This window comes from Electrophorus electricus, chromosome 21 (assembly GCF_041902795.1).
Source record: "Electrophorus electricus isolate QZ-2024a chromosome 21, ASM4190279v1, whole genome shotgun sequence".
NCBI lineage: Eukaryota > Metazoa > Chordata > Actinopteri > Gymnotiformes > Gymnotidae > Electrophorus > Electrophorus electricus.
Window position 1 is genome coordinate 7,724,064 of NC_137517.1, and position 26,247 is coordinate 7,750,310.

General features: G+C 42.0%; 1 protein-coding gene across 4 annotated transcripts; it reads right to left on the reverse strand.

Annotated features, from left to right (window-relative positions):
- LOC113576296 (uncharacterized) lies at positions 1–25,754 on the reverse strand. Of its 4 annotated transcripts, none has more exons than XM_027008285.3 (20): positions 25,628–25,754; positions 25,085–25,305; positions 24,923–24,967; positions 22,949–23,074; positions 22,382–22,456; positions 21,773–21,946; positions 21,203–21,354; positions 20,807–20,998; positions 20,020–20,596; positions 19,527–19,689; positions 14,328–14,439; positions 11,963–12,053; positions 11,088–11,174; positions 7,348–7,500; positions 5,501–5,630; positions 5,365–5,397; positions 4,765–4,862; positions 4,216–4,299; positions 2,516–2,566; positions 1–715 (listed from the first exon to the last, which is right to left on the reverse strand). In XM_027008285.3, exons 3-20 carry the CDS (start codon positions 24,953–24,955, stop codon positions 695–697), a joined length of 2,352 nt encoding a protein of 783 aa, XP_026864086.1. In that variant the 5' UTR covers positions 24,956–24,967; positions 25,085–25,305; positions 25,628–25,754; the 3' UTR covers positions 1–694. The 4 variants fall into 4 exon arrangements, with proteins under 4 accessions (XP_026864086.1, XP_035377074.1, XP_081560607.1 ...); XM_035521181.2 differs by having other exon boundaries at positions 2,445–2,566; XM_081704481.1 differs by lacking the exon at positions 2,516–2,566.
- Between the last annotated feature and the right edge of the window lie 493 nt (positions 25,755–26,247).

The window sequence follows — 26,247 nt, forward strand, 5'->3', positions numbered from 1 at the left end:
AAAAAAAAAAAAAAAAAAAAAAAAAAAAAAAAAAAATCAAGCTGTATGATATCAAGTTAAATCTTTTTGCACATTGGCACACAGCAATAAAAATAAAAAAAAAAAAAAAAAACATTAAGTGAAGCATTTCAGTTTTATTTTCTTCACATTAGTATGTGCGACATATAAAATGCTTTCATGTTTTCTTTTCTTACTCTACTACTGAGAGCTGTTGAAAAAAATAATTGCAACCCACAATTACAACACAATTATTATTTTGTCTGACCTGTTGCCATGTGTGTTTGTTACAATGTGCATTAATCAAAACAGACATTCAGGGAACCACACATGCCATCTGAGGCTACTGTAGCTTTTAAAGCAAGTGCACATCTGTCCTTTCCTGCTTCTCTATGTCTGCTTAAAGTGTAAGACCCACAGAAGCTCACGCTCCTTCAAGTTACAGACAAAAATCAATCGCAAGCGTTCCAAAACACAGTTTAGAGCCTCAATTCCACAACGGGCCCAGTCTGAAAGGAGAAGAGGAACAAAAGGGAAAAGCTGTGAAAAGCCCTCACGTTGGTCTACAGGGCCGTCTGGAGAACCATGGGCGGGGGCGGGACTCGGCTGTCTCTCACCACCGGAGCTTTCCGTTCATCGCTGGCCAGCCGTGGAGCCACTGGCATTTTGGCAGACGCTGTCTGTCTTATCCAGCCCACTAGCTCCCAATGAAAGGGTGCTGAAAAAACAGCAGCCAATCTATGTGAACCTCAGCCGAGCGTTTTCTCCTGAGTTAGCAGGGCATCCTGTGTGCTTTGTTATGGACTAGAGCCCGAGATCTGCTTTCAGTAAATCTGTCCAAGACTTTTAATCAAAGTAAACATCGGTGCGGTGATAGATCCAGTAAATCCTTCACTAAACCCTTGGATTATGCTGCTCACAAAACACCTGGCTCTTCAGTTTAGAGTGACATTCAAATGGTCTTTGGACCGACATGCCTTCTATGATACGCTTGAGAAGACATGACTAGCATCAGGATTTTACATATTAGTCACTGCGAGTCCTATGCATGCACAGCACACAAACACACACACATTTTATATATATATAAAAATGTACATACACTGAATGGCCACTTTATTGAGAAACCTGCCCTTTCATGATTGGAAATTAGATGATGATTGGAAATTAGATGAACCCAGCATAAACTCAGATGAACAAGTTTTCTGTGGATCAGTTTCAGTGTGAATCCACATAAGAATGGGAAAATTGAGGAATCTCAGCAACATTTAAAAGGTATGTCTAACCATGTCCGCCCAGGGCCAGTATTTCAAAAACTGCCAACCTTGTGAGGTTTTCTCATGCAACAGTGTCAGGAGTATAGTGAGAATGGTGTGATCAAGGAAAAACATCCAGTAAAAAGGGATCCTGTAGATAAAAACTACTCATCAATGAAAGGTGTCAAAAGAGGATGTCAATAAATGTTCTCATGAACAGGCGGTGCACAGCTGAATACAATGCTGGTGGTCCAACATCTGTCCAAATGACAACTTGTCTATAACTGTGGACGACCAATTCAAGTGCCATTGCTGTCTAAGGGAAACAGGGCAAGTGGGGAAAAGAACATAAATACTGGATCATTAAGCAGTGTAAAAGCATTTCCTGGTCAGACGAATCCAGAATTCTGTTGAACCATGGGAGGGTCAGAATTCGGCGCAAGCAGCATAAGTCTATGCGCCTTTCCTGTCAGTTCAGGCTGGTGGAGGTGGAGTAATGATGTGGGGAAGGTTTTATGGGTCCTCTGATCCCTGTGGATCAGAGGCATTTGTCCCTTCATGGCATCTGTTTACCCTATGGCAGAAGGACACTTTCAGCTGGACAGTTGGGTTGTATAGTCATGGACTGGCTCCATGAAACTGACAGTGAGTTTCATTTCCCTGGTCTTCACATTCCCCAGAGCATCTCTGGGATGAGGTAGAATGGGCTGTTCAGACCATGTCAGTAACATTTGGCAACTGCGAGAAGCTATCCTGTCCACTTGGGTTCAAAATTCCTGCAGAGTTATTTCAACTCCTGCAAACTTATTTCTAGTGGTAGCTATGTCACAATGACTGCTGTAGTTCTGAAGACCAAAGGATGTCCAATGTTTACAGCATTTAGCTGGCACTTTTATCCAAAGCAATACAATTATGACTGAAAGCAACTTGAGCAATTGAGGGTTGAGGGCATTACTCAGGGGACCAACAGTGGTACCTTGGTGGTGATGGTGGGGTGTGAACTGGCAACCTTTTACAAGTCAAGTACCTTAACCACTGAGCTACCACTGCACCAAAGTTCTACTAAGTACTAGATGGGCGTCTCTAATAAAGTGGCCAGTGTCATATATATATATATATATATATATATATATATATATATATATATATATATATATATATATATATATATATATATAAAGATTCACGTACACACAGGTGGTAGAGTCTCAGCAGGTAAACTCTGCATGCATCTTTTTGAACTCATTGATAAATTGACAAACCCAACCAAACAGTTCTTGGGAATCTTGATTCAAAGGCTCCCCAAATTTCACCTAAGAAGAAAAGGAAACAGCCAGTTCAGTTGAGAATGCATGCGGCTTGTGTAGATCTTTATTTACAGCACATCACAGACATGCATTTGCGCCCTCATCTGTTCTGCAAATATTGTACTAATCTGGTTCCTTATTACTTGTTTTTTGCACGGTTTGAAATTTTTCATAAGAGACATTTTCCATATATCTCCATGGAGGCAACACTTCTCTAGAAAGCTGCATTCTAGTTGCCAATGAGTTCACACAAAAGTCATACCTCTTATTTGTGCAAAACTCACATCTCATATTGGTATCAATTCCACGTTCATAATATTAGTAGAAATATTGCAAAAGCTGGTGATTGGAACACTCCTTGTCACTGATCATTGTCCTGGCATTCCAAGCATGCACTGCCTCTGCCTCTGCCTCTGCAGGCCAAACCCTGCCTCTGGCCTTACCTCTCACCACAGGCTCAGTCCTGTACAATCACAACACGGTGGAACCACTGAAGCCCCTGAGGAGCATGGGAAAGGCCAGCCTAGTGCTGATAATGCAGAAGTCATAAGAGGTGTGATGTCCGCACTGTTCTCATCTTCTTTCTCTCTCTCCCAGCCTCTCTCTCGTTCCTCTCCCTCCCAACTCTCTAATCGCGCGCTCTCGCGCTCCTCAATTCTCAGCTCGAGTCCTTTTCTCTCGCTTTCTGCAACTCTCTTTCTTTCTGGCTGACCCGAGTTGCTTCCTTTTATTGATGCTGGGGGCAGAAACTTTAGGCTGTAATTGTAAAACTAAAGCAATTCCCCTCCCTGGCTCACCAGCCCACCACTCACCACTGTCACACTCTCACAAGCCCAAAATCCGTGCAGAAGACCAATAACACTTTTGGAGATGATGAATTAGCCCTGGCGGAAATTGGGACAGCTGGAGGAAATGTACATTGGAGACTGGGAAAAATGGACTGTTCTCCCTATGTCTGCCCTTTGTCTTTTTAGGAGCAGAGAGGAAAGCACAATGCTGTACTTCACTGGAACTCACAGGCCTGGTCTTAGCACTGCAACAGCAGGAAATAACAAGGCTAATAAGGGCTACTAAGCTGGGACAGCCATTACACCATTTTAGTTACCCCTATTAGGGTCATTAAACTGGATGCTTCTTTACGTATAAAACAAACCATTACATTGTCAAAAACAACATAAGTACATGATTATCACAAAAAAGTGATAAAGGCAACAAGTATTTTTTTTCAGGTACTTTCAAACTGTATTAAGTATATTGTAATGAAGACAATGTTCAGGAACAGACAGAGGCTGCTGAGTTGCATGATAAAGCTGTGAACTGGGGGGCTTTGTGTATACACTGCTGGCCTACTAGCTGTCAAGTGCATCAGTATATCATCAGCTTTACTGAGAGCGCATCTCAGGACGTACATCACAGACACAATAGGCACCAAGGCTGGCAGCGTGGAGTGGCAAAGAATATAAGGAAAAAAGATCTAGTAACCTTGAAGAATCAACTGGCTGAATGATTTTCCTCCCTTTCTCCTGAGCCACTTTTGGGGAGATAGGGGGAGTATCACCAAAGAAGGCCCATATCAGCAAAACAGGTGGATCTCAGGCCATCCATCTCCACGAGGAAAACAACAGACGATATTGGAATAATAACTCAGAGATTACCAATATGTCTGTGTAGAGCTTCCTCATCTCCTCACACCTCTTCGTCAGCTGGCTGAGCTCAGCATGGTACTTCTCGATGGCCATCTAGAGCAGCAGATGAAAGAGTGGGAGTTAGAGCTAATCTCTTGCATTCTCCCATCCGTGCTTTCTGAGAGCCACACTGGTACACCGAGTGCCACTGCCCTTGGAGGTCGTCATTACTGCCACTCATTTCTTGCTGTCTGGCATCAAAAGAGGCTGTTTACAGTGAGTGAGGGAATTCTGGCCACATGAGCTAGTGGACTTTCCACTCCCTCCAGAGAGCAGATTGAGAGACTGGCTGTGTAAGGAGCATTACTGGGCAGTTTTAAGCAGAAGGGACGTTACCACACACGTTTTCCTTACCTCTCCATTCCCCATTATGCTGTTTCAACTGCACATTTTGCATTATAATATAATATAATATAGAACCATATTTTTTACCATATATAGTCCAAAGGCTCACTAACAAAATGCACCAGCACATCCCATCACATTCTTCGATACAGAATATAAAATTACTAGAATTACCTTCAAGTCTTTGGAGAACTTGGCGTGTAGGCCACCTGGGCTTTTCCACTTGCCTTCTTTCCTGTACTGGATGACCTTCTGTAGCTCATTCTTCACAACTAGAAGGTGACATAAGGTAACAATCATACATCTTCTCTGCTCACTCAGGCGGATCTTTTTTTAAGTGGCCTGCTACCAGCTCAATGGAGATCTCACAATGGTGTCAACTCTTTGAGCTTATAAAAACACACCATCTGAGCCCATCACTGCAGTAAATGTTACTATTGCTCATGGTTAAACGTGACAGTGGTGCATCGATCATCTGCAAATGCAATATGTCTGCCTTCATTCCCTTCTTCAGTGACATTCAAACCAAAAGCGATGCATCTATAGCCAGTACAAGTGACTATAGCTATGCATGTCTGCACTTTGGTAAATGTTCAGTGCCAGTTCCACAAAGGTGCTTCAAAGTGGACTTTTTTTTTTAAAGGGGCAGAATAACATTTTTACTTGACTGATGGTCCATAACCAGAAACACTATTTTCTCTGGTCTTATTTATACATGAGTGGTTGGAGCTGCTGCATCGTCATAAAAAGGACCTTAAATAATGTAACACTTACCATCCACTTCAGCTGTTAGACCTTTAATTGAAGCTAATGGAAAAAAACATAGAAACACAATAAAAAGGTATTTAAACTTGTCCAAAAAAGTCATGATCCGAATCTCCACTTTTTGATGAAGTTTTGATTTGCCTACCTCCGGGGACCGTCTCGAATTCCGCCAGCTCCTGATAAAACGTTGCCAAATGGGGCTTGTGCAACATGACCTGCTCTACAAGGGCATGCAGCAAGGTGAACTGCTTCTTGCTCCCTCTCAGCTGCGAGAGCTATGCAGAGAAGAGAACAAGAAACAGGCCGTGAGCGAAGAAGTGATGAGCAAAACGTTCATGAATCTGTACCTCCGCAGTCCCACCTACATATGCGCACCTCATGCAGCACTTTTATCAGGAGGGAGAGCAAAATATTCCAAATCCATGCATGTAAATAAATATTCTTCTTTGTTCTGAATGTGTGTGACAAGAACGCAAGAATATCCACGGCCAAAGACAGAGAGAGAGAGCACAAGAGACTTGAAAATTCAAGACCCACATGCTAGTTAGCTACACTATAATTAAAATGGAACTTTCCTGTGTCCTTGTGGTCCTATTGAAGCATGATTTTTTGTAGAGACAGGGAAACACAGTTAGTGACTCCACAAGGATCTCCTTGACTTCCTTTGACTGTTGGTTGTTATTATAAAGCATCAAAACAGAGGGCCACAGCACAGTGGGCTCTAGGGCCCTAGGCTTTGGTGCCTCTGTTGGAAAGCAGCATCTGAAGGGAGGAAGGCTGCCAGTAGAGTGCATTTGCATAAGCTGCACTTGTTTTGAGTCATCATACTTGAATGGCCATAACAGTTTTAATGTATGTATGTATATATAAAATATAAAAAAGACTGCTAATGACATATCCAATTGAATTTGTTGTATACGTCACATCAGGATAGATGTGCTTTTTTTTTCATTGTGAATGTAATGTAAACAACCCAGCAATTAAAGTCATAGTTGGAAAAAATGTTTAGAGTACTCTGGAAAGCTTATTTGCTTAATTAGGATGTAGAAAATACATCTCTGCTTTATTCTTACCACTCATAATAATATGGGTAGATATGCAGCTGCTTCATGATGACTGGCTCTTAACTGCAGGAAAGTGAACACTCTTTCCAGATTATGTTGTTTATCAATTTAAATTCATTCCCAAAGCAGTAAACGGAATAGTCGGCCACAGAAAGAGTGCCTCACTTGAAACTGAAACAGTGATTTGAAGGAGAGAGAGAGACTGTCCCTCTTTTCCAAGACCCCCAGCTGATGTCCCATCCTACTTTCAAAGGTCCCCCTCCCCACAGAGGTGTCAGCTGAGGACAGAGCACGTCCTGTCACCTCATTAGCTCGGGAGGAAGCCTTTTCGCTTCTGGGGCAAATGCCCTTAAATCTTGGTGGCGAGAGAGCAGATTTCCCACAGCACCAGCCGATAAAAATCAATACAAATTACCGCTGAGGCGCTAATGACCCAGCCAGGCCTGAAATAATTCCAAAACAAATGCACACGGCAGGGGGAGCGTGAAGCTAACGGGTGTGGGGTTAGACGCCAAGCACTGGCTCATACCTCCTCTTCATACTAAGTGAAGAGAAAAAAATCGAAGAGCGACATATCCGATCAGTGAGAGGTGAAAGCTAGAGAGAACGAAACTTACAGAGTGCCGTGAAGCTATGTTTGGGGAGAGGGGATGGCAGTGTGTGCTATCGGGGACATCGCAGAGGACATGTGACTGTCTATGTACCTCAGCCAAACAGAGAAGATGGATGGAGGAAGGATGGAAATTGAGTTTGCAAGAAAGAGAGAGAGAGAGAGAGGGAGAGAGAGAGAGAGAGACAGACAGAGGTATAGAAAGGGGCACTAGGTAAAACAAGAATGCATTTTCCCTGTATGCCAATGAGCAGGCTTATTAGCCTTTGGTCCCCTCAGCTCCGGCGGAGGTCATTCGTAGGCGGCGCCATGTCCTACCTTAGTTAGGGATGAGAGGCGGAATCCCTTGGCCTTGTCTTTGCCTGCGTGCTGGTTGAGGTAATTGCCTACGGCCAGCAGGTACTCCAGCACGCAGACAAACGACTCGGAGTCCCACAGGTTCCGGCACATGCGGATCTTCTGGCTAATCAGCTGGAAGACAAACACAGAGGCCAGGACATGACAACTCGCTCAGGTCCCACCGACGCACGCGGCCTGAGCCCTCACACGCTCCACCGTTAATGATGCCTCTTCCCCGGCCCAACATCACAGCATGCGCCGAGTTTATGAACAATTACACGTCTCCCATAACGGAGTGGATGCCAGTCAAATAAATGAATGCTGTGCCAAGGTTGAACTGTAGTCACAGGGAATGAATTAAATCTACCGGAAAATAAAGTGGGAAGTAGAATGGCATTTGAGAAAAAGCCTTTTATCTAATATTTTTGATACTTGGAGCAGTTCGGGACTAGCCTCAAACAATACTGGCCTAATATCCATTACCTCTAATTAATTACACCAAATTAGATACACCGCATTAATTTAGCCAGGCTACTTAACATTCATATTAATTCCACAAGTAACAAGCTGATTCTCCTCCTGAGAATACCCTCCTGAGTTTTACCGGCGCAAACATTTTCGGCTTCTCTAAATTTGCGGCAGCACTAGGAGCTGCCACATTAATTGGTAATGCTGTTTGTGTTGGTGGTTATCAGCAGGTCTCACACTTGTGCCTCGCCCTCTCCCCACACTGCACGAAGCAGCTCACTAGTGTGACTGAACGTGCACACACACACACACACACACTCACAGCCCACCCTGTGATTCGGTGTCCTAAAGATGAACGAACTCTGTTCGCAAGCTTGCCGTAGGTCTTTCAGTGGTGTGCGAGATACCTCTCACCTTGCTTTCTGTTTTCTTTAAATGAAGCTTGTGGTCCATTGCTTTGCCCACATCTCCCTCTGAATCATCTTAATAGAATCTTACACACCTAATATAAAACAGTTACACTTTATCAAGACAAGGCCACCTGCCCCACTAGAGGCATAAATGGAACAGGCTCTGTCAGATCTCTATCAGATGTCAGATTAACTCACTGGCTGCACTGTGTAACTGCACTCACTTTTTACAGTACTGTCATATTAAGTTTAGCCCAGTACAGTAAGCCAGTGATACTGGTAACTGCAGTTCCTAGGGATTATACCTGACTTTTAAATTGTAGTTCCGTTTAATTCATTTGCTTTGAGGTAACTTTGCTTTGAGCCACTGATCTCCAAATGTTCATCTTTTATGTATTTTCACTGTTACGGTGCGCCAGGATCGCCACTCAAAGGACACACCCACTGCCACACACACACACACACACACACACACACACGTCGCACCCGCTCCCAATCACCTGATTATCGACTGCTTGCACCTGTTCCTTGTTTGCCTCCTTTGTTTTCACCCAGGACACAATTGTCCAGTGGTGCGCATTTCTCCTGCTTCTCTGCTGTGTCTCAGGACTACTGCCATTTCTGCTCACCACACTGCTTGTCATTCTGTTTCAATGGAGTCTAAAGACACACCATTCCCACTCTCGTGTCTCGCTACCTGCTGATGCCACAATTACATTTGCTGTTACTACAACTTGCTGTTATTACATTTGGTTTACATTTTTGATTTACAGGCTATTCTAGGCTATAAATTATATAGAGATGCATATTTTACACATTTTCTCTTCTCTGTATAGATACTGTGTTAATTAATTATGCACTGCTTTGATAAATAAGCACAATAAAGCATAAAACATGTTTATTCTTTGCGTGGAGAATCACTTAAACTCATTGCACAATTCCTCTTATGCCTCTTCCACATTTCATAGTTGTGCTTCCTCCTTCCCATAATTCCCAGATGCCCTTTAGCCTCATGCATCAGGCTGTTAGAACAGTGCTCTGCAGTGATGCTCCGCTCGGCACTGACACTGCTCCCCAGGAGGAAGCAGGTCACCTCCGGAGAGCTCCCAGCATTCCCCCCCTCCCTGAACCAGCCTATTTTGTACCCTGGTGCCCCGCTGTCAGATGGCGGGCAAATCCGCCCTAATGTTGCTGGCTTAAAGAGTCTAGCGTGTGAGCCAATCCTTTGGATTTGCAGTCAGCGGCAGAAACAGAGGCTTCGGCTCCATCTCGCTGACGGAGTAGCACTTAGACTGGGTACAGGACTGCAGTCCGCCTGCGACCACCAACGCCGTCTGCATCACATACAGTGCAAAATTATACTGATAACTGTGTAGCTTTTTTTTCATCTGTATACAGTGAGAGGATCTGGATATTCTAGATGATCTGACATCTCTGTGTTGCATGACTATTTTGTTACACAGCTCAAAGCTCTGTGTTACAGTGTTACAGTGTTCAACACTGTAGGTGTGAAATCATCATTGCTGTGGCCTCAAAGTCAATTTTTCCATCTTGACGTCAGTGTGTGACAGAGAGCAGGCAGGGACAGAGGTGTTAGAACAGGAGGTCAGAAGGCCACACACCTACACCAATGATGAAACTATGGCTAGAACACAAGCCCTCAATGGCACACAACTGCTGAGACAAACACATTTTCCTCACTGTATATTCCCAAGTTCACACACACACAAACGCACACGCGCGCGCGCACACACACACACACACACACACACACACAAACACACACAAACACACACAAACACACACACACACACACACACACACACACAGAGCCACAACATTTGAGTACTTACTGGCTTCATCAGTTCATAACCTGTATGCTTACAAGACACACTGAAATCGAATGCCATGTGTTGCCTTTCCATGCAAAATGCCAGTAAATGTGCAGTGAATGTATCTGTTAATAAGAAAGTGAAGAAAAAGCAGATGATCAAAGAGATACAAATGAAGTCTAACTTTTGGAACAGATGGGAAATAGAGAAGGAATTACAGGTGCAAACTTTGCTCTTTTGTCTCTATTCAGGCAAGAGAAGATTATCAGAGTGGTTATGTTCCCATTCTTCGCCTGGTTCCACCTTACCTTACCCCTGTAATACAAGCCCCATGGGCCCCTGAAGTGATTGGCCATTAGAAAACCCCTCAGTCGACTCTAAGTGCAGATTCCTTAGGAGTAAAGCCCTTATGTATTTATGCATGACTCTTTTTTCCCCACAAGTCCATTTCAATTATTGTTCCAGGAGTCTACTGTCTGGCAGAATTATCTTTTGCATTAGTGAATGAGCTTTTTCTTCTCTTTTGGGGAGTGTTTCCTTTTTTAGTGTTTGCCAGGAAGCTCCTTTCAAGGCAATAGTGGTTTCCTCTCATGGGGCATGAGTTGATTTCACCTGAGATTGTTTTTCCATGAACAAACTTTTCAATTTCTGGTTATGAGTCTGCTGTCAATCATAATCATGAACGCAATGCACTGCTAACTGCAAAACAATTGCTCCAGCATACACACACATACATACAGAAGCACGCAAATTTAAATACACACAAATGCCTGCACACATACACTTACGTACACACACTTAGAAAAAGAAACACACTCATCTGCTGGCATTCACATGCCCTCTGCTCTGCTACCTTTCCATTACTTAGCAGAAGTAATGACTGAAGTCTCGGAGTTTCACAAAAAAAAACAAAAAAAAACAACAACAACAACAACAAAAAAAAAAATAGCCTAAATAAGAGTGGATGCTGTACTGACAGATAAATAGAGCAAGAGAGAAAGACACTGACCGGGTTCAGGTCCTCTATGCTGATTGGTAGTTCTCTGAGGGTAAGCAGGAGGTCCAGCTGAGTGCTCAGGTATGGGATATTGCACAGCTGTGGAGGAAGTCACACGGCCATGATGCTACATCTTCCACTCACACTCCCATTCTTACACTCACATTACACATACATAGTATCTCTCTCCATCACACGCATACGATAATAACAAACCTATGCTTTATCATATTTTAGATGGACAGTATTCCACTATAGAATTCCTGTCCAGATAAACCACACTGAGGAGAATTCTGCTGCAATGCCAATTGCCAGGTTCAAACCGCTAGACTCCCAAACAAAGCACCTGCTTTTAATACTGGACCTAAACTTACCAATAATAATAAACCATTCTTTTACTGTGGGTCCCACAAAACACATGTCTATATCTGACTGCAAGGCTGACTCCTGCACCCCAGACACTACCCTAGGGCACAGGAAAACAATAGGAACGCACAGTCCCAAGCACTTGAGTGGGAGAAGTGTTTCCTCCACCTTTCCTTCAACCACACAGAGGCTGGGAAGGCCAAGGCCCTGAATCTTGCCCAGAGCTCTCTTAGCTATTGTTCCTTCTGTCCACCTAGTCTGTGGATGTTTGCTTGTGCACGCTTGTGGGTGGGTGCAAGACAGACAGACACCGAGTTAAGGTACATATGATGTGTGATAAACAGTTTATGCGTGTTATCCATAGCCTTTGTTAAATATGCTTGCCTACATTTGTTTTTAGGCTATTAACATGCTTTGATCATCACATTATGTGGTTTATACTGTGAAGTTATCAATTTAGTTTAATCGGCATTTCTGGAGATGCATTTTCCAGGGAAAGTTTTTATTTTTGACAAGCTTACCTCCATCATATATTGATCAACCACATGCAGATCATTCACTTCCCCTTTATAGGACTTATACATTTCTATATCATCAGGAGTAGGGACATACCTGATAAAAAGACAAAATCAAAATTCACATACACACATTCCTATAGGGGTTACTTATAACCGAACATTGTAATGGGACTTCTGTGCTGTATTTGGCTTTATGCAGATTTACTACCTCTGTGGTATGTAGAACCACATGCGTTTGAAGGTTTCTTTGATTTATTTGGTTTGATTGATGATTGCAGCACAAAAAAAAAGATTTTATTAACCACTTCATTGTGCCTAGCACAACGAAAGCTTCCAGTATTACTCTTCCTATGCCCCACACAATAAAAGCTAACATCTCTCACAGGTGGAAAAACACTGACAGATGCAGTGTTCGCTCTGAGGAGAGCTTGGAAATTACAGGGCCAAGCACGTTTCCTTCAAAAAGCGCTGCCAAATTCTGCTGCCTGAGCGTGTCATTTGTGGACCACTGGTGATTACACATTTCCGAGGAAAATCAGTTGATACAGAACAAGTCAACTAGTATGGCCGTGACAATCATGAGGCAGCCAGAGTCCCTTTACAGCGTTGAAAGTTACGAGCAATGTTACCACAGCGTCTCCAACTGCACTCTCGGTCATTGGGTTCACCGCAAAACGTAGACAGATACTTTCTGAATGCAAAACTGGACAGTCCACACCTCGGCAGGGGTGTCTAGAGGGCATCGCCAGTTGGTGTTAAACATTCCCCACTGGGAGACTCCATTCAGTGAAACTATCCCCCCCTCTTCCAGGTCCTTCCACTTCTGACATGTCTTCTCTCTCTCTTTGCAATCCTTCTATCTCTCTCATGCAACAGTGATTTCCAGTGGCCCGAGGAATGGTGAGATGATTAAAAGCCAAGCTGCACTCATGGCCCAAGTCAGCTCAAATAAAGCTTTTGGGACGCTGCCGTTTTGGCCTGCTTTGCTCCCTTTGTGAACCCGGCCTGCCTCCAAATGTGCCTGTCGCATGGCCATTTAGTGCTTCTCAAACACAAATGATTTTATGAGTAATTATTTAAAGATACATGTGATGCACCTTCGGTATGACTGCAGTCAGTCGCCATTAATATTGCATCCTGTGTTGTGCGGAGATTGTGTTCCCGAGGCCCACGTAAAGCGACATTAAAATACACATCACGTTTGAGCCAAAGGATATAAAACCCGCAGCCTGTGCATCTTAGTGCGCTAGCCTTGCAGCAGGTAATCCTCCTAGAGCTCTCTGAGGATGCTTTCGGAAGACAACCAGTCAGAAAGCAAAGAAAGCGTTTATTCCAGTCTTTTGGCGTAACATTCCTCAGGGTATCTCAATTGTGTCCATCTCTTCAAATACCAGCCAATAAAAGTTTTATTGTTCAGACACTCTGGTAAAAGGGTCCGGCATATGCTTTTTTTATCATTAGCACTAAAGAAAGGCTTCTGGTAGTTTTACCTTCTCCCTGACACTAACTGGCAGTGAGTTGCCCTGGTCTCTTTGGGCTCTATTAATAGCATTCAGACTGTAGTACTATGTGTTCTTCCAAACACTGTTCCTGTTCTTACATACCTCACGTCCAATAACACCTGTGAATGCCTGTGGGTTCACTACCAAATACAGCTATATACGAAACTACAGATAATAGTTAAAACCAACAGTAATGTCTAAAGGAAATGACTACCTGTTTGATATGTAATCGGTAGTGAAACAGATACAGATATCGGATATTGTGAGGGTCACTCAGTTTTTCATTAAATAAAACAGCCATGTCAATATTTATTTGTCAGCCTACAATGTACACCATAAACCAGCCATTGCAAATCACTCTACTAAACACAAATCACCATTTCCCCTTTGGGCAACTAGCATCCCTACAGAGAGAACACCACACACACAACTGAACGACTTCACGACAAGCCAGGCCATTGGTGTCTGTCTTAGCCAGACTGTACATACTGAATTTCGACCTTTGTCGAGGTTTGCCTTTTACCAATGTAGCACAATGAAACATCTCTACGTTACATCAACTTTACATTTATATAGAATTTTAGATATTCATCAATTAAGGGAAAACACATTTCCACTTACAAATTGATTTACTAACATATTCTATTTACCTAATTCCATTATTATGGATGTTGTGCCACAATACAGCAGCCAGCAGGCCACTTTCAAAGGTCAATAAGTGTTGCCAGAATGGGCCTTGCCACAGGTAGAAATGAAAGAAATGGAACATACAGATGTGGTTCATTATTAGCATTCTTCTCTATCAATCAATCTATCTATCTATCTATCTATCTATCTATCTATGAAATGTAATACATTTTTTATACCTTCTAAGCGAAGCAATGTGCTCATCAGAGAGACCTCCTTCTCTCTCATTAACAATAAACAGTTTGTCCTTGAGGTCCTTTGGCTGCACTGGAAAACTTTTGAGGAAAATATCTGTGAAGAGGAGAAAAAAAATTAGTTTCGCACACACACACTCTCTCATGCACACATGCACACATACACACACACACACACACACACACACACACACACACACACACACACACACACACACACACACACACATACATACATACACACACACAACCATACACGCATTAAACAGCACTTGAAAGCATCCCTCCTGACAGAAAATCTTCCTACCCATGATGAAAAATCTGTGAATGCGCTCAGAAGACAAAAAAAACCCTGCGCTTAATTACCTCTCCACACAAGCCTTTTGGGGCTTACCTGAGTGCTGATTTGCATTGTACCAAATCTGAATTGATGAGAATTTTGTTGTACCTAATAACCTCGCTGTGTTGTTTATGAGAGGGAAAGACAGGCCATGAATATTCTAAAGATGTGGTGCCTTTCGACTGAATGAAGTAAAGCATCAACGGATTCATGCTTCGCCCAAGCAGCCACAGGTTCAAGGGTACTGTCGGGAAAGACAGTGTAGACTGCTGGGTTATTCTTCCCTGAGTCAAATGGAGAGGTTGCCAAACATGGAACAAATTAGCCTTAACTCTAGCATCAGAAGCAAGACCAATCATAGCTCCTCCCTTGACGGAAGGCTGTTGTGTTTGTGCACTGGGCCAAGGAGGACCAAGCTGGGCCAATCAGAGTGCAGTCAGGAAATGCAATCCTCGGTCTCATAATAAAATTATTACAAAAGAGACACATCACACTGGCTTCCACAGAGGACCTTGGTCAGAGACTGAGGTTTAAAAACATAATGCCCTCAAAGGAAGTGTTGCTAGTTAACAAAATTCTGAGGTGCTCTCTGTTATAAAGGCAAAAATGCCTGGTTTTGTTCAGTTACCTCGCTGAACACCATACACTAAGATGTCTGCATTCCCTCGTGCTAAGTGACTTTAATCTAAGGCTACCGCACTCTCATTCATCAAAGGAACATGCCACACAATTTAAGAATTTCTGATGGAACCAAATCCAAGGATGTTTTAATTCTAGCAGGCCCCCATATAAACCAAAGGAACAAGTCATTCAGGAGAAATGGTTCTCAATGGGAACTCCAACCTCAACCAGCTCCAATTTCAATCAGCAGATCTTTAAAATACTTTTTTCACCTTTCAGCTTCCCGTTTTATTATGGCAATTAAGAAGCAAGGGAAACACTTTAGAACTCTCAAACCAGGTCTTAAAGGCTGCCGGGGAGGAGAGTCGCTTTGCTATTGTGGCAGAAGAAAAACGCATTTTTTATTTTGTTTTTTATATGGTAATTTTAAAGGAGCAGTGCTGAATGTCTCTCATCTTTGAGCCTTTAACTTAAGCGCTAACTTCATTCCCTCCCCAGGGGGGTCCATCTCGGCATTCATCTGACGCTTCGTACGGAGGGAAACCATAAACAGCTTCCTTATTTGCTGTGTGCATGACTGTTGCACTTCTGTAGTGCTCAGAGCTGCACACGTTTTCTTCTTATGATATATATATATATATATATATATATATATATATATATATATATATATATATTATTTTTTTTTATTTTATTTTTTTTTTTTTTTTTGTGGTAACACTCAGTGGGCTCATATATATATATATATATATATATATATATATATATATATATATATATATATATATATATATATATATATATATATGAGCCCACTGAGTGTTACCACAAATCCTGGAATAAAATACATCTGAAGTGTCTTATTTGTAAGCCTTTTAAGGTTGAAGCTTATAAGCTTAACTGTATGCTTCCAGGCTCTTATTAGGGAGATTTGTAGGACCTACAATTGCTAAATTCATGCAAGGGCTAAGACACACTGGAGATGTAGCAGGATATAAAATGGTTGACTGGCTTTAGCGAGATCTTATTTCACCTTAAACTGTTCTCTAGCCAGTACAACAGTGCTGTGCTGAAAATGCTTTGAAAAGAAGTTAACTTTCCTGAAACCACCACTGTCCTGAGAGTTGCAATAACAACCCAATGGAAAGAGAATGCCTAAAATCCACTAATTCCACCATCTGTATATTCTTCACTCTGCCATCTGTGTCAGTTCGAAACATTAAGCCACTGCATCTCTTGGCATAAAACTGCACATCAATTACCTGAGCCCAATTTACATTAGGCATTATTAGGTATCGAATATTTTTTAAAATTTATTATTGAGCAAAACCCTTCGTGGACAGACAGAATCTAAAGTTTTGCCTTGGATTCCAAAATGGGTCACAGGATTCATCTGAATACTAGCACTCAGTAGGCATATAGATAAACACACCTAATGTTAATTAGCATGTTGTGTTCTTTGAATTTACAGCCTCTATCTTGCTGTTTCACTGAAAGCCACACAATGCATCCTGGGAAATGATGGCTACCTAATGAGTCATAGTTGAGTCTTACATTCTCTCAGACCTTTGAACACAATACAATTGTCCACAACATGTGAGTGCTAACCTTGCAACCTGACTGGTGTTCACCTGTCAGTCTGCTATCCACTGATGTCATTAACTTCACAAGTCAAAAGATATTGGTTCATTTAGTTTCTTCAAGGTCCCTCAATCCACACCGCGTCCAAAAGCTCTGTGATAATGTGAATTAATATCTCTCTTTCTCTCTCTCTCTCTCTCTCTCTCTCTCTCACACACACACACACACACACACACACCCACACACACAGACGCACGCACTCCCTTTCTCTTCACATGGCTGGTTGAGACCAGCTGAGTTATTGCTGCTAAACATGCGCGCGCCGTCCGAGGAGAATTAACAGCACGACGGAGCTTGGGAGCCCTTCTTCTTCTCGCGGGCGGCACGACTGGAGAGATGGATTGCCTCGGGCTTGCCCCGGGGCCTGCTGGGCTGCTCCTGTGGCTTGTCAGAGGCTGGTGAGAGTGCACCCGGGACGGATTGCGTGGCTTACAAACAGGCCGGCGAGGGCACCATGCATATTTACAAACAGGCCGGCGAGGGCACCATGCATAATTCATGTGGGCCCCTATTGCGCAGCCCAGTGCCGAGATGGGGTTTTTTTTCGTTGTTCTTCTTCTTTATTCGCTGCGACATGGCTGTGGAGGTGGTCCGGATCACGCTGCACTGAGCTCGCCGTGTGGGGGAAGGGTGAGGTTAATACCACTGCTTCCAGGGCTGCCAAGGCCATGAAGTGCACGAGGTCTTACTGGCTGCAAAGTGACAAAAGGACGTGGCTTATTACTGCCAACTCTTGTTTCTTGGCAAAGGCTATTCTGAAATGTTGTGCGACGTAACCTTACGGCTGTGAAAGTGCAGTGTAGCTCTCAGCCTTACTTATTCATGTCTTTTTAAGTTTATTCAAAGCATTTATGATAGCTTCCATTATGTTCAACCCAGACTATTTATGACTGCTAATCTATTGATGTAAATTATAGCTAAAACATAAACATGGAGGTAAAACATACTATTAAACAAATAATCCTCAACCCTCAAACAAATATTTGAATTTAGAGAGTACATCTTAGCTTGAGGATCCAGACAATAAGCAGACCCTGCCTTTTGCAGTAGCAGGAACTCAGTGGTTTGCTGTATACTGCTGTAGCCTCATTCCTGGGGTCTCTGTCACATTAGTAGAAACACAGTAGGTTTGTATATACTAAGATATACTCCATTTGTCATCAGAGTGGTCAAAGGGAGTGACGCATTTTGTTGACATGCTCCAAATGGTATCAGCCAGAACAATTTAAATGTATTTTAACAACTTATTTACTTGCAAATGCAGAGGTAACACTTCTGAATATGGTAGGATTTGTTACAATCTGTTCCTTGCAACGGTCTCAAAATAAACAGCACGTTTTAAAAAGAAATCATATGCTGCCATCTAGTGACAGTCATGAGAAGTGCGTTCTCAAACTCAGTTAATATTCTTACTTAGACCTGGATGTGGCTAGAAAAAAAACACCAAAAACCCCAGTAAAATGACCAATCTTTATAACAACTATAAACAACTTAAACTACTTTCAACCACAATATTTATTCTGCTCAAATAAGCCACTCTACACAGTATATACATCTATTACTGCATATGATTTACATTTCAACCCATACAGGCTACTAAAGGACTCAAAATAACAAAGAAGCAGCAGAAAGCAAATGAGAGTATATCACTCTGACCCAAAATGAGTGTATAATCACTCTGATCCAAAATGAGTGTATAATCACTCTGATCCAAAATTACTGTATAATCACTCTGACCCAAGATGAGTGTATAATTACTCTGACCCAAGATGAGTGTATAATTACTCTGACCCAAAGTGTTCATATAATCGCTCCAGTCCAAAATGTCAATCTAGTGTGTGCACTAATTACATAATCTTTACATCTGAGATTGCAAAAATGTAATTGGAAAAATTATCAAAACGATCGTGAAGCTGGCCTTCTTCTGTCAAGCCATATTTATGCTATTTCAAAGTTGTGGTACAAGGTTATCTGAAAGGACTTTTATGAGGTTTTATTTTGTTCCCAGGTAATCCGGCATAGGTTTATAATGGCCTGCTTGGCGGTTGCCGCGGCCTTAATCCTCCCAGAGGGACCAATAAACACATCTAGCATGGCTGCTTCTGCATGATGTGAGGATACTCACCACAATCACTAATGTTCAACTTTACTTATCAAAGCATCAAGCAAAGCCACCCTCTGCTTTGTAGGGATTACACTTGATCAAGTATGCATATTAACATATGCAGTCCTAAGAGTTCAACAGTTACTGCAGCTGTATGAAAAGGTCCTTAAATCTGTAAAGGTATATATTTATTGCACTTATAGCTGTGGGTATGATATAGATATATTGGGTATAGTTTTATATATATATATATATATAGTTTTATATATAGATATTACAGCAATGCACATTCCAATTAACTGCTTATTAAATTAATTCAAAATGTAAAGAACTGTAAAGAATTCATGATTCAATATCCAAATCTGTGTGTATGTGTGTGTTTATATATATATGAACATAAATGACTAATCCTATCATTAAAATGTTGTGCATTCGTATATTTCTATTGATAGGTCTCTTTTAGAAGTAAAATACTCACTGAAGTTGTGTGCAATTTTTGGATTCAGCAGGATTTCCACGTGACTGCTCGACTCCAAGTTGGAAAAAGGCCCCGAGTCACTGACTCCAAATTGCTCATACAGACGCATCGTGTCGATTTCAATCTCTCTAGGGCTTCCCCGCGCCCACACTGACTTCGCGATCTGTAAGAGATGCGAAATCAGTCAATACCTTCATTCTCCTCGCAGGAACCTGCAATAAACAAAACTCTGTAATATCGCTAGAGGCATGAATGATCTAATCACAGTGCACAAACTCTGCCTTTAATATATGAGTTCAGAGAGCATACAAACAAGCATCTAAGCCAAAGTCTGAGTGAGAGACATAATAAATACTGAATTTCCTTTCAATAAAAATGAACCATTGTGGACTCAGATAAGGACTACGAATCATTTTAACTCTGATTTTATGAGACACAATGATTTGGCAGCCATATTTTTGTTAAAAACAACAGAAAACCCAACATATGGTACCTTGTCTTGAGCAATGAGGTCCCAGTGAAAGGCTTTGGTCCTCCCTGTGGGCGGTCTTGCCTCCTTCTTCTTTGGCAATAGGGGTGGAGCAAGAGGGGGAGGAGGCGGGATTAGGGAAAGACTGAGCACTGGTGATGGGCGGGACTCAGCTTGGGGCACAAGCACTGGGCCACTCCTTGCTAGGGACAATGGAGTGTTCTCTGGCACAGACTCCGCCCTAAACTCAGATGCATACTCTGTCTCCAGAACAGGCCCAGATGCCAGTTGTAGGCTTGAAGCTGGCAACGGAACAAGCAGAGGAACTGAGTAGAGCACACTTTCTAAAATGGGGGGGCGCAGCGGTAAGGCAGGCCTGTGGTTGTACTGCTTCCTGCCCGCCTCTGCCTCACAGTCATGTTCCTTAGTGATGTCACCAATGTTGGCTCGTTTTGCAAACAACTTGAGGTCTTCATACATGTGCTCACGCTGGGACTTGCGTTTCCATTCTACGCACAGATCGCCGATGGCTTCAACCCAGGCATCCCGTTCAGCCCTGACCTCCTCCGCACACGTGTGCCCAGTCATAGGAAGCAGAAAACTGAAAAAGATCAGAGAGACAGGTCATTTCTTTTCATAAACCATGGAATTCCCAGCAGCAGCCTGTTAATGTCTCCTAAACTGAACTAAACACAACAATTTACCATTTCGAATAAGTTATGCAAAGACTTTCTCATGGGGAATATATTGCCTTCCAGGCTACAATAAGCATTAAGAAGGTACTCCAAAGACAATGGAGCTTGAACCCCACTGGAATTTGTTCTTGTTGGTGATCAGTGAGAAGGCATCACAGGCGCTGTGGCTCTCTACTTTGGCACCACCGTCGGACAGGTGAATGATGATGGGCTGGCTAGAGGAGGCAGGTCCATCCTCATCACCCGGAACAACCTCACATCCCACCGGCAGCAGGGTGAGCTGGCCAGCCTGGAGATGAGCCTTGAACCTGACCAACAAAACAAGGGACAGTTTCTGAGTGCTCGATAACCCAAGTAAATTAAATGCCACCAGCAGGTGTTGGTGAACCTGTTATCAAGAGAAACCATGCCCCTGAACAGCAAATTCATATGGATCACCGGACAATCATTATATTTCTGTCTCCGTGTCAGAGAGCATGTATGCCAAGTGAACCAAGGGAACATGCATGTACATCTGCCATCTGCATGACGCCAGCCCTCCCCTCTGGAGGAGCAGCTGGCCCTCGTGAAGCTTCAGCGGGGATGCAGGCAGCTTTGTGGGCTCTTCATACAGATCCGTCGGATGGATATTCCTGTAGATGATCTGATGTATCAGTTCCAGGATCTAGAAGGAGGAAATGTAATTCGGTGTGAACGGCAGACATGAGGAACATGTTTGAGGAAGTTTAGAAATTAAACTTCAGACACCACACACTCTCTGGGTATTCCCAGGATGCTTTAGTTGAGTATAAATTCAAAACAGGAATAATAAACTCTCATCCATCCTAATGAAATCTGGTGAAGTTTAGTGGCTTTATAGCTACAAATTATGTTTCCATTAGTAAGGAATAAGAAATTTTGGAGCCCCAATCCTGAGTTCTGTGTTTTACTTAATCTAAATTCATAGCTAATTATCAAGCCCTTCATGAGATGGATCACATATTTAAGCAGGTCAATCCAGGATTGGGATGATAAATGACTGGTTAGCATGAGTGAAGTTTTGGTGGTTTTAATGACTTTGAAGTATCTGAAACATGTCTTACTTTGTGCTTGTCCTGTGGGGACATAGCTTCCAGTTCGTAGTCATGGTGACACTTAAATGACACAGTGAGCTTGGTGCCTGCAGCATCGTGGCAGTTTTTCACCATTGCAAACAGGAACTGCCTCTTCACAATGCCCTTCTCAATACTGCACACGGTCTTTGTGCTGAAATCAATCTGAGGGGAGACACAGTTAGGACTTCCCTAATGTGACAATTATTCTAAGTACTGTGTTATTTTTGCTTTGCATGACTAAACTATAAAGGTTGCTGGAATTAAATTTAACTGTCCAACCGGCCCGGGGTTTTCTTTTAACCTTTAATATTCAGAATGAACATCCTTTCCAAGAGCATGTTTGTTTACAAAGATCACTGCTTTCAAGATCATGTTTGTTTACAAAGAAACACGTTTGTTTTTAATGCATCTGTTTGTGAATGCAGATTAATTTAATGAATTAAGTTAATCTGCTTGAAAATGCAGTATCAATACATGTGCTGTTTTAGCTATTTTAATTTCATTCCTGTTCTATATTTTTATGTATTTGTGTATTCTTCTGTGTGTGTGTGTGTGTGTGTGTGTGTGTGTGTGTGTGTGGGTGTGTGTGTGCAGTACCTGAAACACCCGTTTTTGCCATCTGTACAAGCTGAATTTGTGTACACTAAAATTGTATTGTGAGGCCTGCTTTTCCTGGAAGAGAATGACATCAGAACAATGATTTCTGCACTTTTCAACTTCCTTACTGTGATGTTACAATAGATGCCAGCAGTCTAGCTAAGGCCTTTGGAATGCTGAATAGTAAGTTTCTCTATTTCCTCCAAAGAACTGTGCCAATCCTACCCTCCATTCCACTCCTATCATCTAATTATACCCTTACTGAGTACAGCATTACTATAGTAATATTAGTTTGCCATCATTTACTTCTTTTTGAGGTTCATCAAAACATTTTGTATTATGCTGATGGTTCGCAACAATTAAAGCTTTGTGACAGCTCAACACTGACAATGAGGAACTCTACAGTCTGCACATGGTTGCATTGCTACACAGTTCTGTGTTTTCCCTGCTCCAACTGTCAGGTTAAATCAGGTGAGCTGTGGCAGGGAAAGTTCTCAGCCATGTGTGGCTGTGGTCCCTTCACTCGTGCTCCATGAGGCCTCTAGGTTGTGGCGTGTCTCGTGGCACCTCCAGGTCAAAGCTCTTCTCCAGCAGCCTCAGTCGATCACTCCTGGCCTGATTCAGAGCGTCGTCGATGCTCAGTTCTCCGCTCTTAACCCTCTGCATGATGCTGAGCTGCATCTCGTTGCTGAGCTAAAAAATAACACACAGGGGGCAATAAACTCCCTGCAAGCTACTCGATCGAACTTATCGTGTAATCATCAGAACCATTAGAACTTGTCATGTAATCATTAGAACCTATGGAATTTATCATGTAATCATCAGAACCATTAGAACTTGTCATGTAATCATCAGAACCAATAGAACTTATCATGTAGTCATCAGAACCATTAGACCTTCTCATGTGATCATTAGAACCTATGGAATTTATCATGTAATCATCAGAACCATTAGAACTTGTCATGTAATCATCAGAACCAATAGAACTTATCATGTAGTCATCAGAACCATTAGACCTTCTCATGTGATCATTAGAACCTATGGAACTTATCATGTAATCATCAGAACCATTAGAACTTATCATGTAATCATCAGAACCAATAGAACTTATCATGTGATCATTAGAACCTATGGAACTTATCATGTAATCATCAGAACCATTAGAACTTATCATGTAATCATCAGAACCATTAGAACTTATTATGTAACTCTTCTGTCCCTGTGTCTTTACATGGTGCTCTCAGACAATAGTGATATAGTAACAGTGATATGCTGTTGCTAGCGACATTTTAACACTAGCCAACAAGGCCGGGGACACTTCAAAAATGATTTCAGGGTATTATGTGTGGAAATGATCCTTGACCGACTAGGAGAGGTTCTGTCTGTCACAAGCACAAATATTAGTGACATCGTGTTTACAAACATGCATAATGTGACTGACAGCCTTCACACAGAGCAGTGCAGGACTGTGGTGTAGCTAGAGTAGCCAGAACTGCTTAAGTAAAAGTATTGTTCCTTTAAAACAATAATTACCCAAGTAATATGCAGGTGTATGATTTTCTTTTGAAGGTGTTAGATGTGGTTATCACACAACCTTGTTGTTGTTTGATTTGCTCAGGGGAAGTAAGGTCCACATTTTCTGAATCGGATTGAACACAAATGTGGCTTTGGTGGGGTCAGTATATTCCCACCCGTAGCAAAACATGGGACACTAACTAGCTTATTGTGCTTACTGTGCCATGTGTTATAGCTACATAGTCAAATGTATATATAGTGCTTTTTACAAGAGCTGTTAGCACAAATTAGCTTTACAGTTCAAGTCCAAGCCCCCAGTAAGCAAACCAAATGCTACAGTGTCAAGGAAAAACTCCATAAGAGCATGAGAAAAAAAAAACCCTGAGAGGAACCAAGACCATAAAGGGAAACATATCCTCATCTGATCCACACTGGTCACCACAATAGCAACAATATAAACAATCAAAAGAGCAAAATGAGTAATAAGAGCTACTTAGCAATGGAAGTCTATTGTGCTCTCAGACAATAGTGATATAGTAACAGTGATATACTGGCACAGTAAGTGTTTATCACATACGCTATTACAAACAGGAACTGCAAGCAAATAAATATTGTCATATAACAATACCACTGACCTTGGTTATGCTCCTCTTTTACTTAAAAAGAACAGTACATCAAAGTTTGGGAGCATACCAAGGCCAAAAACCATTTAGACCAACACTGAAACCAAATCAGCTACATCTACATGATTTTTGACTTGCCTGCAAATTATGTTTGATATTTGATAATACATAACCATGTAGCCATATCAAATTATATTGGCACTGTTGTTATCTTCACAGTAACATAGGTTAAGTCTTTGTTATTTCAAACAACTGCTTGACTACAATTCCTTGTTTACTGCTTAGTCTTGTCTTACACTCAAAAGACTACTAAAGAAGCCTCATATGAAATGGCAATTTATTCCATAACTTTGTAATTCCGCATAAAGGGTTAAAACTCTTTCTTTAATGAAAATGGGTTTACCTGAGGGACGTCCAGAATGTGTCTGTTATCCATGCTTTTAGATCGCTATGGGTAACAAAAAAAACCAACAGAAAAAGGGGACACATCAAGCGTACAGTAAAACATAGCCTACTTCCTTAAATGTACAAAAGATAAAGAGAGCAAGGTGTGCAGTTCACTCACCGGGTTTGTCCACCCCTATCAGAGTCGAATCTCGTAATGAAAACATCACAAACATGAGAAAAACGATCTGTTGTCCTCTGTGCAGAGCCTTACACTGATTGAAATAAACATTCACAAAGGCTCGCCATCCTGTCCGTTGTTAGCAGACCTGGGTCGTACGTTTCTTCGTGCGTCCCTTGCAAGGGTCAGCCTAAGTGAAGGCACCGCAACGCGCACTGCCCCTGAAAGAGTTGCGTGGATGTCAGAAATCTAGTAAACAGACGCAGGCATGCGGCAACGGTAGGCAATGGCAACAGATTTCGGCCTTTTTTTTTTTACAATTAAAAATGCAACTTAAAAGGTGTGTTTGCAATTGCATTTCTCGTGTGAGTGTACATTACTTAAGATGTGATTCAAATTGAAATGCAAAAAGTGTTTGCATTTGGTTTGCTGTGTACAGTAACTAACACGAAAAGAAAAAGCAAAATCTTTCTGACGCGTCATTTTCATTGTCGTATTCAGATATATTTTTAAAATATCACATTTGCAATTACATTTCCTCACCGTCGCACTCCAGCTATGACAAAAGAACATGCGTTTCTACTATCGACGAGGAACTACTTTTAAAAAAAAATTAAATTAAATTAAAAAAAAACAATAGGGTGGAACATCGGGAGGGACTTTTTGTTGGTTGTTTGAGGAAGCGGCTTTGGCGTTAATGGTACTTTTGCAGCATAGCTAATATGGTGGCAGCAACCGTTGCTAGCGACATTTTAACACTAGCCAACAATGCCGAGGACACTTCGAAAATAATTTAATGGTGTTATGTGTAGAATTTATATTTGACAGACTAGGAGAGTTTCTGCCTGTCACAAACATAAACATTAGTGACAAACATCCATGAAGTGACTGACAGCCTTCGCGCAGAGCAGCGCAGGACTGCGGAGTAAATAGAAACTGTGCTAAATTAAAAGTACTGTTACTTTAAAATACTTACCCAAGTAATATACATGTGTATGACTTTCTTTTCATGGTGCTAGATGTGGTTATAACATAACCTCTAGATTTTGTCCAAGTCAAAGTGCCAAGGGGAAGTAAGGTCCACATTTTCTGAATCGCATGGACACCCAAAAGTGGTGGGGTTAGGGTTAGGGTTAGGTTTAGGGTTAGGGTTAGGGTTAGGG